The sequence below is a fragment of the Elephantulus edwardii genome, unplaced genomic scaffold (assembly GCF_000299155.1).
Source record: "Elephantulus edwardii isolate Elephantulus edwardi_28Jun2011 unplaced genomic scaffold, EleEdw1.0 scaffold00068, whole genome shotgun sequence".
In the NCBI taxonomy this organism is placed as follows: domain Eukaryota; kingdom Metazoa; phylum Chordata; class Mammalia; order Macroscelidea; family Macroscelididae; genus Elephantulus; species Elephantulus edwardii.
The window spans coordinates 11,291,937-11,304,272 of record NW_006399818.1 but is presented as its reverse complement, the minus strand read 5'-3'; the positions used below and the strand labels follow the sequence as shown (position 1 = coordinate 11,304,272).

The 12,336-nt window shown below is 42.6% G+C and overlaps 1 protein-coding gene across 1 annotated transcript in view; it reads right to left on the bottom strand.

The window, feature by feature from the left end:
• Nucleotides 1-12,336, bottom strand: part of DRAM1 (DNA-damage regulated autophagy modulator 1) — an 84,963-nt gene that overhangs the window by 25,187 nt on the left and 47,440 nt on the right. The window contains 1 exon segment of the mRNA XM_006888539.1: nucleotides 3,978-4,180. Coding sequence (XP_006888601.1) covers nucleotides 3,978-4,180 — 203 coding nt within the window.

Here is a 12,336-nt window from a genome sequence, read left to right as displayed (position 1 = left end):
GACCGGTCCTTGGAGAGGGACATCATGCTTGGGAGGGTGGAGGGACAGCGCAGGAGGGGAAGGTCCTCTATGAGGTGGATTGATTCAGTGACTGGGGTAATTGGGATGGGCGTGTAGGAGACAGTGCGACTGGCAGAGGACAGAGCAGAGTTTAGGGCTGTTGTACATAGGGTCGCTATGAGTCGCAAGCGACTCGAAAGCACATAACAACAACAATTTAGCCTTTGAATTGTGGGTGGTTATGAAGAAGAGTACTGACTATCCCATGGACTGTAAAAGAACAAGTCTGTCTCGGACGAAGTACAATCAAGGTTCTCCTTAGAGGCAAAGATGATGAATCTGTATTACATACTTTGGGCAAGTGAGGGGGCAGTTCTAAGAAAAAGATATCATAATGGGAAAAGCAAGGGGTCAGAGAAAGAGAGGAAGACCCTCAACAAGACAGACTGGCACAGTGACTAAACAGTGGGCTTGAGCGTAAGTGGAGGTGGTAAGGACGGAGCAGGTAGGTCAGGGTTCAGACCTGTTATCACTGGGTCACTATGAACTGCAGTCAACTCAAAGGCACCTAACAACAACAACATACTGTGAGCTGAGTGCAACTAACAGGAACCTTACAGGACAGAGCCGAAGAGCCCCACGGGGGTGCCAAGGCTGTCATCTTCAGGCACGCAGACTGCCACCTCTTTCTCCCATGAAGATGCTGGTGGATTCCAACTTCAGACCATTTGGTTAGCAAGCAAGTGTTTAACCACTACGCTGCCAGGGTTCCTCTATGCTGTGATACAGCTCTCATGTCACCAGGGCCTGCAGCTCTCAGGTCTCTGTCCTGTTTCCTCAGAGTGAAATAATAAAGATCGGGAAAGTGAAATGGAGCCAGAAGCAAACACAGCTGAGGAGATGCCTTCCCTGGATTCCTCTGCCCTTTCCCTGAGGGACAGTGATGTGATGTCGTTGTTAGGGGTCTGACTCACAGTGACCCCTGAGCACCAGATCTGAACCTTGTCCTGTCCTGTGCCATCCTCACAATCTCTGACACACTCAAGCCCACTGCTGCGGTCACTGTCAATCCACCTGTTTGAGGGTTTCCTCTCCTTTGCCTTCCCTTCCTCTCCAAAGTATAACTCACCGTCTAGTCTCCAGGGGTCTTAACCACCACTTTTAGAATGACCACAAACTAAAGCTGGCTAGTTGACCCTGAGATCTGACAGAACATCCCTGCCCTGCATGTGGTTCAGAGTCCCTGGGTTAACCTGTGTGGCTGTTAACCAAACATCTGTTGTTTCTATTCCACTTATAGGTACCTCAGAAGAAAGGCCTGGTGATCTACTCTACTGTTGAAAAACGAGCCACTGAGAACCCCAGGGAGCGTTAAGTTCTATTAGGACAAATGTAGGTCAACAGAACCCACAACTGATTTCCTTTTACAACCAGCTTGTTGGCAAATGGTTTCTGAGTTTTGTGAGTTGTCGCTGTCATGTATCCTCAAGCTGATGACAGCTCGTAGCGACTCTATGACCAACAGACGGGAACCTGGCCCTGTCCTGTGTCATCCTCAGGGTCTCTCATGCGCAAGGGTGTTTTGAGCAGGTGGTTCTGAAGACGACATTGTGTAATATAATGAAGGACTCCTTCCCTCCCCACTCTGTAAACACTGCACTTCACAAGGCACCTCCCACAGACAGATGGCAAGCAGCCCCGGCAGTGGCGGTGCCGTGCGTAATGTGTTGCGATGCTAAGCAGAAGGTTGACAAGTAGCTGGTTTAAATCCGCCAGCTGCTCTGAGAAAGATGGACGGTCTCCTCTTGTAAATATTTACAGCCTCATAAACCCTCAGACTGTAGGAGGTTCCTCGTGATTCAAGTCAGACAGGACCCTCTGACGTGGGAGGATGGACTGAGGTTAGTCCTCCCCGGCCAGTTCTGGGGGGGCAGCCCCCACACTGCTGCTGCATGTGCGGCTGTGACCTGAGCAGTCAGCTATGCAGAGGAGGAGATAGGTCCCTTCCTGGGAAAAAAAGGAACACATAAGGGAGCCCCACATCTGTCAGGAAGACAGTTAAAGGGGTCCTCAGGCCAGAAGCCCAGTTCCTGCAGGAGTCAATGCCATTCGACTCCCTCACATAGAGACCATAAACCAGCTGCTGTGAAGGCAGTTCTGATGTAGTCATGCTGCGTGCAAATCTGGAGGACAGAGTAAAACTGTGGTCCAGAGTTGTGCTCCAAAAACGGTACTGTTTTCAGTCCACTGTCAGAGCTTATATCCAAGGCACCTAGGGGGAAACAACGTCCAAGCTTTTGATCAGCAGCCTGGATAGTTAAATGTGTCCACCACACAAGGATTCCTATAGACAACAGAAGTGGGCAGAAAGGCCTGCAGTCACTTTAGCTGCTCATGAGGAGCTGTCCGTGATGGCTGGCTTCAAGCACAGAGTGTGAGTCCTTCACCTAACCTCCCTGACTCTGTCAACAGTCCTCTGAGGCAGGTATGAGAATAATTCGTACTAGTTTGAAATACCAAAAAAAAAATAAAAATAAATAAATCCCTCAAACTATTTGCCACTGGATTGAGTCAGGACTGGCTCCTAGATGGTGCTCCACCAGGTTTCTGAGGGAAGAGATTGTAACTTTCTCTCAGAGCTGCTGGTGGATTTGAACCACCAGAGTTGTGCAGGCTTTGGGTCAGAAGTGCAACTCCCAAGAGACTAGGCCACAGGGGCACCATTTGAAATACAGGGATTAAACAGCTTTTAAATTTAAAGCACTGTCTCCAGAGACAAATAGGTGGCATGGCTTCCTGATAAAAACCCAGAGATGAACAGGAGGAACTCAGAAAGTCGAATGATGAGGGATTTTCCCTCCCCCAAACACATGACTCAGTAAGAGGATACGGAGCATCTCCACAGGGAAGGTCACACAAGTCAGCTCCCCCAAGTGGAGCCCAGTGGGACTCTGCAGCTCATTCACTGAGTGCCTTTCAGCAGGTCCTCTCAGCCCCACACACTCACCTGCAGAAGGCAGAGAGCAGACCGCTGTTCTCCAAACTAGGTACCAGCGGCTCACACAGAAGAATCTCTACATACGTACTCACACAGACGCTAATGCACACAACATACGAGGCACCAGCACACCTCTAACATCCCGACACGCTCTGCCACACTCTGATACGCATGCTAACACACGCTCTCATACAACACACACGTTTGCACCCACATGTGATTCCACATACTCTCAACATGTTCTCAGGCAACCTGAGACTCACAGACGGACACATCTATTTCCGTGCTCAGCAAAGTCATGACAGGGGCAGCTCTCTCAACATGTCAAATCACACAGACAAAATCCCAGGGCACGGGAGAGACTGGATCACGGAGCACACTCAATCTTACTCACGACTGAAAACATCACTCCCTCATCTCTCCAACGTGCCAGGCAGGACTGGTTTTCCAATATTTATAAACTTATCAACAATTTTAATAAGACACCGTTGTTTCTGTGTACCATAGAGTCAGAACTGACCCACAGCTGACCCTCCAGTGGGTTTTCAGAGGCAGTTAATCCCACGGAAGGAGACTGCCCATGCTTCTCCCGCTGAGCAGCTGGTGGTATCGAACTGCGTATCTTCAAGACTGCAGCCACTAGGCCACCTGAGCTCCCAATAAGATATAAGTAAAGCTGTAAGTCAGATGAGACTGCCCACATTTCTCCTGAGGAGCAGCTGGTGGATTTGAACTGTGTCCCTTGGGTTGGCAGTGCAACTCCCTACTCACCAGGCCACCAGTGCTCCCCTTGTTAAATTTTGGGTTTGGGGTTGTGTTTTGTCTTTTCCCCCCCCAAGCATTAAATGAAAAGAAAGTCCTTTAGCCAGCAATGATTTCCCTTATCACTTCTGAGCTCTTTTACTTCCTGTATATCTGCCTCTCACCCTAGAAAGAAATACTCAATCACCCCAATAATCTAAAATGCTTGCCATCATACCTGAAAATTAGCTACAATGCCCATCCCGATGCAGCCCACCAATCCCAGCACCAGGGACACCAAGTTAAACACAGGCGTGCTGTAATAGCAAGTCTCATTTTGCTTCTCCACGATCTTATATCTTGTGTACATTGTGGCTGCACCTGAAAAAGAAAGACAGTTTAGTGAACATTCAACCTTTGGGGCTTTTTAGAATTCAAAAACTCTGATAACATTTTGTATCACTTTCAAAATATTTCTGTCTTCTTTGAAGCCACAGGAGAAGGAGAGAGTCAGGAGGACAAGCAGGAAAGGGAACGTAGAGTCAACTGACTCTAAGAACAACTCTCTCTCTTTGCTCTGAAATGAGCAGAACTCAGTAGCGGTTGGCTACTCTCATGGCTTAGTGAAAAGGAGCTGCAGTGAAAAAGGCAGGCAGTTCGAATCCACCAGCTTCTCCAGAGAAGAAAGGCAGGCAGCCTCTTCCCCTGTGATTTACTGCCTCTGAAAACCCACTAGAGGACCAGCTATGGGTCAATTCTGACTTGATAACACATAGCACCACTATTACTGAACATTTTAATGGAAGATTCTATAGAAGAATTCGACTCAAAAAGGAGAAAACACTAACCAGAATTTCAAATTCTCATGAAATGCAAAATTTCTGGACCCACAGAGACTGAATGAAACTCTGAAACAACTTCCTTAAAATACATTTTTAAATCTTAAGTCACAAATATCCCCTAAAAACTCTTCTTAAAACTCTACAATAATTTTATTAACTAATAATAACCATCTGCCTTGAAGAGTGTGCTTTTTTAACATGATTCCACGTGGGGTCAAACTGACAAAAATAACTTGAAGGATTAGATGGGGAATTTAGGGAGCAGAAATTTAAGAGTTTCCATTAAATGAGGCGGAACAATTTAAAAAAGGAGGGTGAGAGTGGGTGCAATCTGAAGAATATTCATTAAGCTGTGCTTGCAGAAACTTGAATTGGTGTATGTTCTACTGTGTATCGACATTAACAAGAAAAACAAAACATTTTTTGAAAAATTTGCATTTTCCATTTCCTCACTACAGCAGTCTCCCCTCTGCCCAGTTCACTCTGATCCTCTCCTATCCCATTTTCCTCTCCCTGGTGTAAGGCACACTGACACACTCTTGGCTTGTCTTTCTTACACAGATGCTTATCCCAACACTTTTGTTATTAGGCTACTTTTTTCACTAACAACGTACCATGGAAACCTTATCAGACAGGTTCAGATAGATCCATCTTTTTTTTTTAATTAATTTTCATGAAAGTTTACAGAGACATAGGGTTTCCAGTCATTCATTGTTGCACTTTTCTCATCCTATCCCCTCCCCCCAATTCACTCTTCTCCTTGAAAAGTAAAAGAAAAACTCTTTCATTGTTACACAATCCCTCCCCCCAAGTCCACTCCACTGTGCAGCCTTCATTCGGATTTCTGTAATGACAATAATACCCAATCATATATCCCTTTTAAACAGTTCTCTCCCTCATCTGTTTCAATGCAATATACATCATTCCTCCCCTCCTTCTCTGTCTTCCCTCAACCCCGATGTCAGTCCCATTTTATAACAGTGGCCCTATGCAATATTTGTCCTTTTGTGACTGAGATATTTCACTCAGCATAATGTCCTCCAAGGTCATCCACTTTGCATAATATTTTATGAGTTCCTTGTTTTCAATGCTGCATAATATTCCATTGTGTGAGTATTATCAGAGTTTCTTTATCCATTCGTTTGCTGATGGGCCCTTGGGTTGTTTCCAGATCTTTGCTACTGTGAACAAAGCCACAAAAAAATGTAGATGTGCATATATCTGCTTGGGTGGCGGTTATGGTTTCTTTAGGGTAAATTCCCAGTAGACTCATCTTCTTTTTATGAAGTTCATTTGATTCTAGGATATGATACCGTATTTATTTGCTCATTCTCCTAGTATGGTTCTGGTAAACTTGTGGATAACAACTTGCACTGCCAATACAAAGGTGGGTACTGTCAGGTGCTGTCGAGTTGAGTACAATTCATAGCGACCCTATGAACAACCAATTGGAACCCTGTGTTATCCCGTGCCGTCTTCATCACCTCTGACACACTAGAGCCCATTGCTGCAGTTACCACATCAGTTCATGTCATTAGGGGTCTTTCTCTCCTTTGCTGACCCTCTATCTTTGCAAGCATGATGTCCCTTTCCATAGAATGGCTTTGCCTAGCTACATGTCCAAAGTATGAAAGATGAAGCTTTGTCATCTTTGCCTCCAAGGAGCACTCTGGCTGCACTTTTCCCCAACACTTATCTGTTTGTTCTTTTGGCAGTCCATGTGATCTTCAGCACTCTTCTCCAACAGCACAACTCAAGGGCATCAATTCTTTTATCATCCTTACTCATTGTCTAGCTCTCTGATGTGTAACAGGTAACTGAGAAGACACTGTCCTGATTAAGATGCACCTTAGTCTTCAAACTACCATCATTGCTCGTCAGCATTTTAGGGAGGTGTCTGAGAGCAGACTTGCTCAGTGAAATACATCTCCTGACTTCCTGACTAGTGGTACCACAGGAATTGACTGTTGAAGTAAGATGAAATCATTGACAGCTGCAATTCTCTCTCCATCTTTCGTAATGTTGACCGTTGGTCCTGTGGTGAGAATCTTTGTTTTCTTGATGTTAAGATGCAATCTATACCAAAGTCTCTGGTCTTCCATAGCAAGTATTTCAAGACCTCCTCACTTTCAGCAAGCAAGGTTGTATCATCTGCATAATGCATGTTGATGAGTCTTTGTTCAACCCTGATGCCTCAGTCCTCTTCATAGTGTCCAGCCTCATAAATTCTTTGCTCAGCATACAGACTGAATAGGTATGAAGAAAGGATACAGCCCTGATCCACTCCTTCCTAATTTTAAAGCATGCAGTGTACCTTTGCCCCATTGGACAACTTCTTGAGGTAAGTGGTTTGAATTCACCAGCTGTTCCTCAAGAGAAAAACAGACTATCTCTTCCCATGCAATTTACAGCCTCTGAAAACCCCTTATGAATCAGTTCCAGACACAATGGGAGTGAGTATGTGATTAACATTATGCTGTATTCCCATTTTAATACTTTTACAAATAATGTTCAAGAAGCATGCTTGTATATGAATCGTAAGGCACACTGAAAAGTGTTAAAGATAGATTCCTAGAAGCGCCACTACTGAGTAAAAGAAAAAAAAAACATAAACAAACCTATGTGCAACTAAAATATTGAGAAATATTTCCGATTTGTTCTCCAAAATACTGGAGCATAAAAACATCCCAAACAAAAACAAGACACACACCAAAAAAACTGGAGCCATTTCCACCCCCAACAATAAAGACTGAGAATAATTCTGTATCCCCCTGGGTTTTCATTACTGCCACTCTATTAATTGAAAAATGGCAGGTTATTGGTCTAATTCATATTTTTCTGATCATTAGTGAAATTGAGCAATGTTTCAAATGTCCACTGGTCCTTTGTATTTATTTTTCTAAAAACTGCCAGTTTATATCTTTTTTCTGATTTTTTCTCTTCAGTTTCTCTATTCATTTCTAACTTAGAGCTGCTTTTAATCCTTTGTGTGCATTAGTCTATTGTCTGATACACATATTACAAATATTTCCTTTCAGTGTGTTGTCTTTTAACATTTTTGTCTTTAATCATGCAGAAACCTTGGGGGTTTTTTTATTTCTTAACTAAAATCTATCAGTCCTTTCTAATTTAGTTTCTGGCTTTCATGTAAGATTACCGAAGCTTTTCCCATCCTAAAGTTATAAAAATATTCTATAGCTTAATTCTCTTATACTTTTTCTTCTAAGCATAGTTCTATAATTGCAAATGTTTTTTAAATATTCTGTGAGGAGAACACAAAACGTTTGTGACACCCCCCCCCAAGACAGCTAGCCCATTAATCGAGAGACTGGAGGCACAAATGTTAAGTGTTGGACTGTTAATGAAAAGGTTGGCAATATAAAGCCATCAGCCATTGCAAAGGGAAAAATCCAGGCTACCTACCCTCTCTGTAAATACTATATTGTTGGTGTGGATCAGCAAGTCGGAACCCACCCATGGCTGACCCTCTAGCAGGTTTTCAGAGGAAGGAAAGTGCTCATCTTTCTCCCGTGAATCATAGAGAAGGGGAAGGTATATGCGAATGGAGCAGGAATAACTTAGGAAAAAAATGGTTGAGAGAAGCTGTGCTGTTGACATTTATGTCACTGTTCATATTGAAAATGATGCATGTTCTACTACTTATATTCTTTTTTTAAAATGTGTGTGTGTGTGTGTGTGTGTACTGTCAAATCGGACCTGAGTGGTATAGGAGGAAATTATCCCTCCTTCTCCAGCAGAGCATCTGGTGGATTTGAACCGCATGCCTCTGGAATTGCAGTACAGCTTCTTGCCACTAGGCCACCAGAGCTCCCTACTTCTGTTGGGCTTTTTAAAAAAAAATTTTTTCTAAAATTGGGGCAAGATGGAAGAGAGTAAGTAGCGGCAAACTCATACCCCTCAGAGCAAAACCAGGAATAATCAGAATTAGTGGAATCTATGGTTTCATATTATGGACAATACTGAGAAAAATGACTTAATTGTACTTATGTGAAAGCTATACATAGACCAAGAAGCAGCTGTCCAAAGAGAACAATGCATGATTTAATAAAATTAGGATTATACCCTTTCTCCATAATCAAGAACCAAATCAACAACCCCATTAAAGACTGGGGGGGAAAAAGGAAAAACTAAGCTCAAAGCTACCAGAACAGAAAAACAGCAAAACCAGTGAAGCCAGAAGATGATTACTGCGGAAAAGGAAAAACAGGTATCTACCGCTGTTGTTGTTAGGTATTATCTAGTCAATTATGATTCACAGTAACCCTAAGAACATCTGGACCTAGTCCCCTGCTAAAGCTCCTCACAATCTCCGATATTCTCAAGCCCGTTGTCACAAGTCACTGTGCCAATTCATCTTGTGGAGGGTCTTTTTTTTTCTGACCCACCACTTTTCCCATATGTTATACATCCACCCCCAGCCCTCCACCTCCAAGGACTGGCCCCTCCTGACAAAATGCCCAAAGTATGTAAGATCAGGTTTCACCATCCTTGCCTCTGGAACACCCTGGCTACACTTCCTCAAAACAGACTTGTTTACTGGACGAAATAGTCAATAATCTTCTCTAACACCACAATTTAATGAAATTAATTCTGTCATTGTACAACTTTCAGATGCCTGAAAAGCAACTGGAAAAATAAAATCATGGCTTGTATCAGGCACACCTTAGTCTTTAAACTGGCACCCTTGCTCTTTAGGACTTTGGAGAGGTCTCTTTTTTGGCACATATTTTTATTGGTTTGCATATAATACATACTATGTTACATGTATGTACATTTTATTTTATATAATCTTTCATTTCCATTGTGTTCAATTCATATACATGGTGTTTTATACAATTATCCATATACATTACCTGTTTAATAATTACTAATTATTTATGCCTATTATCACCCCACCTTTTCAAGTCCCCATTGAATCTTTCTTATTCCTTCGCTCCTCCATGCACCCACTAAACTCTCCTTTTCTAGTGATATCCTCCTTCCCCTTTTCCTGCCTCCTTCACCTTTCTCCCTCCCCTATTGTTTATGCACATCTTGCTAAGTTATCCTTCTATTTTCACAATAATGGTCTTGTGCAATATTCATCCTTACGAGTTGTTTCACTCGGCATAATGTTCTTTGTTGTTGTGGATGTTGTTGATTGCCACTGAGTCAAGCATGACTCATAGCGACTCCATGAACATAAGACTTAATGCTTTTCTATATTCGTCATCATTTCTCCAAGTTCATAGAGTTTCCAAAGACATGTGGTTTAGGAAGTGGATACCACTCTTGCTTCAAAACCTGTTTTACAACTTGGAGCTCAATCAATCACTGTCCACACTGGGAAACCATCATGGCATTTGAAACTCCAATAACACCCCAATGGTACAGCATCACAGTAAATCCAGATTTCCTCAGTACAGCAAATTGGCAAAGAGTGATATACAAAGTAGAAAAATGTTCCTCCAAAATATAATAACACTAGTCTCACCTAGCAGTGGTTAAGTGTTGTCAGACTGAATATGACTCACAGTCACCCTATGAACAAAAGACCTGAACCCAAACTGCTTGCCAGAACAGTAGTGCCATTTTACAATCCCACCAGCAGGGCAAGAGCGTTCCAGTCTCCCTGCATCCTTGGAGAGGTGCCTGATAGCCTATTCTCCCAATCCAGTATTTCTTTTTTATTTCTTGGCCACTGCTAGTTTGGGTGTTGATCATGGATCCAAGTAAAATGAAGTTGTTGGCAACTTCCTTTTCTCCATGGGCTACCAAAATAACGAAGATTTATGTATTGGAGAGGGTGCAGCAGGACTGCTCTTTGGAGGCAAGGCTTCACCGCACATACTTCAGACATTTTGCTAGGAGAGGGGGCTATTCCTTGGAGAGGGACATTATGCTTGGAAAGATCGAGTATTGGTGAAAGAGAGGAAGACCTTCAACCAGGTAGACTGACACAGTGACTGTGAAAATGGGCTCTCGTGTGTACAGAAGTGTGAAGATGGCACAGGATAGAACAGGGTTCAGATCTGTTGTTCAGGTGGTCCCAAAGAGTCATACTCAACTCAACAGCACCTAACAACAAAACCATCGATGTTGCTTATTGTCCAGTGGTGCAGATTTTTGCTTTCTTGATGTTTAGCTATAATCTTTGATTTCTGCAACATTGCTCAAGTCCTCTTCACTTTTTAAGCAACAGTGTGTCATCTGCATAATGCAGGGTGTTGATGAGTCTTCCTCCAATCCTGATGCCGATTCTTTTTCATAGAGTCCAGCTTCTCAACTTATTTGCTTAGCAGGCAGACTGACTAGGTATGGAGAAAGGATGCAATCCAGACATACACCTTTCCTGATTTTAAACCATGAAGTCTTCCCTGGTTCTGTCACACAACTGCTTCATGATATATATATAAAAGCTTCTCATGAGCAGCATTAAGTCTTCTGGGATTCCCATTCATCTCAACATTATCCATAATTTGCTATGATACACAGAGTCAAATGCTTCCACACAGTCAATAAAGCATAAATAAACATCTTTCTGGTAGCCTCGGCTTTCAGTCAAAATTAATCTGACATCAGCACTTACAGAACAGAGAAAATGAAAAACAAACCAACAATCTCTAAAATCAGAAATAAAACTGGAGACAGTATAGCTGATTCCGTTGTTCTTGTTATTAGGTATCATCAAAGTCATCTATGATCTTTCCTGGCATCACGTCTCTCTCTAAGGACTGGTTTTTCCTGAAAATATGTTCAAAGTAAATGAAAGACAATTTCACCATCCCTGCCTGTACGGAGCACTCTGGTTGTGCTTCCTTCTAGAAAGATTTGTTCTTGTGGCAGTTCATGGAATACCCAACACTATTCACCAATGCCACAATTCAAAGGCATCAATTCTTCTTCAATCTTTTTGATCACTGTCCAACTTTCGGAGGCATAGGAAGTAACTGAAAAGTCATGGCTTGTATCAGGCACACATTGGTCTTCAGAACTTTAGTGAGGTCCCTGACAGATTTCTCCAATGCAACATGTCTTTTGATTTATTGACTGCTGGTACCAAGGGTGTTAACTGCCCAAGTAAGATGATGTTCTGACAACTTCAATCTTTTCTCCATCTATCATGATGTCCATCAGCCCAGTAGTAAGGATGGATAATAATACTTTATCTCTTTCGAAAAGGAAAAGAAGATCTCAACTTAAGAGGGAAACCTCAACTCATCTTATGAGGCAGGCATTATACAGATACCTAATGCAGACAACAGCTTCTTGATCTAGGTACAGATTTTGCATGAGTACAATTAAGTGAAACAGGTGGGGGACAGAGAATAAAAGGGGAAGAACTTGCTCTGCATTTCTCAAGCTGAAAGAATCAAAAACCAAATTCAAGTCTCAAGTTCTAACACTGAAAGATGTTATGGGCAGAATATTTTTTTTATTTTTTTTTTATTGCTGTGGGCAAAATGTTGAATGATTCAGGAAGCATCAAAAGAAGATGGGATACACAGAGTCACTTTACCAAGAATTAGCTGACACTGAAAAATTTCAGGAAGTAGCACCTGAACAAGAACCAGTGGTAATGAAGGGTGAAGTCTAAGCTGCACTAAAGGTACTGGCAAAATATAAGGCCCTGGAAATTGATGGCATACTAACAGTCACACTTAAAAGTTCTAACAGGGAAGTTATTCTGCATAGTGGAGTGGACCTGGGAGGAGGGATTGTAAAACAATGAAAGAATTTTTCTTTAACTTTTCA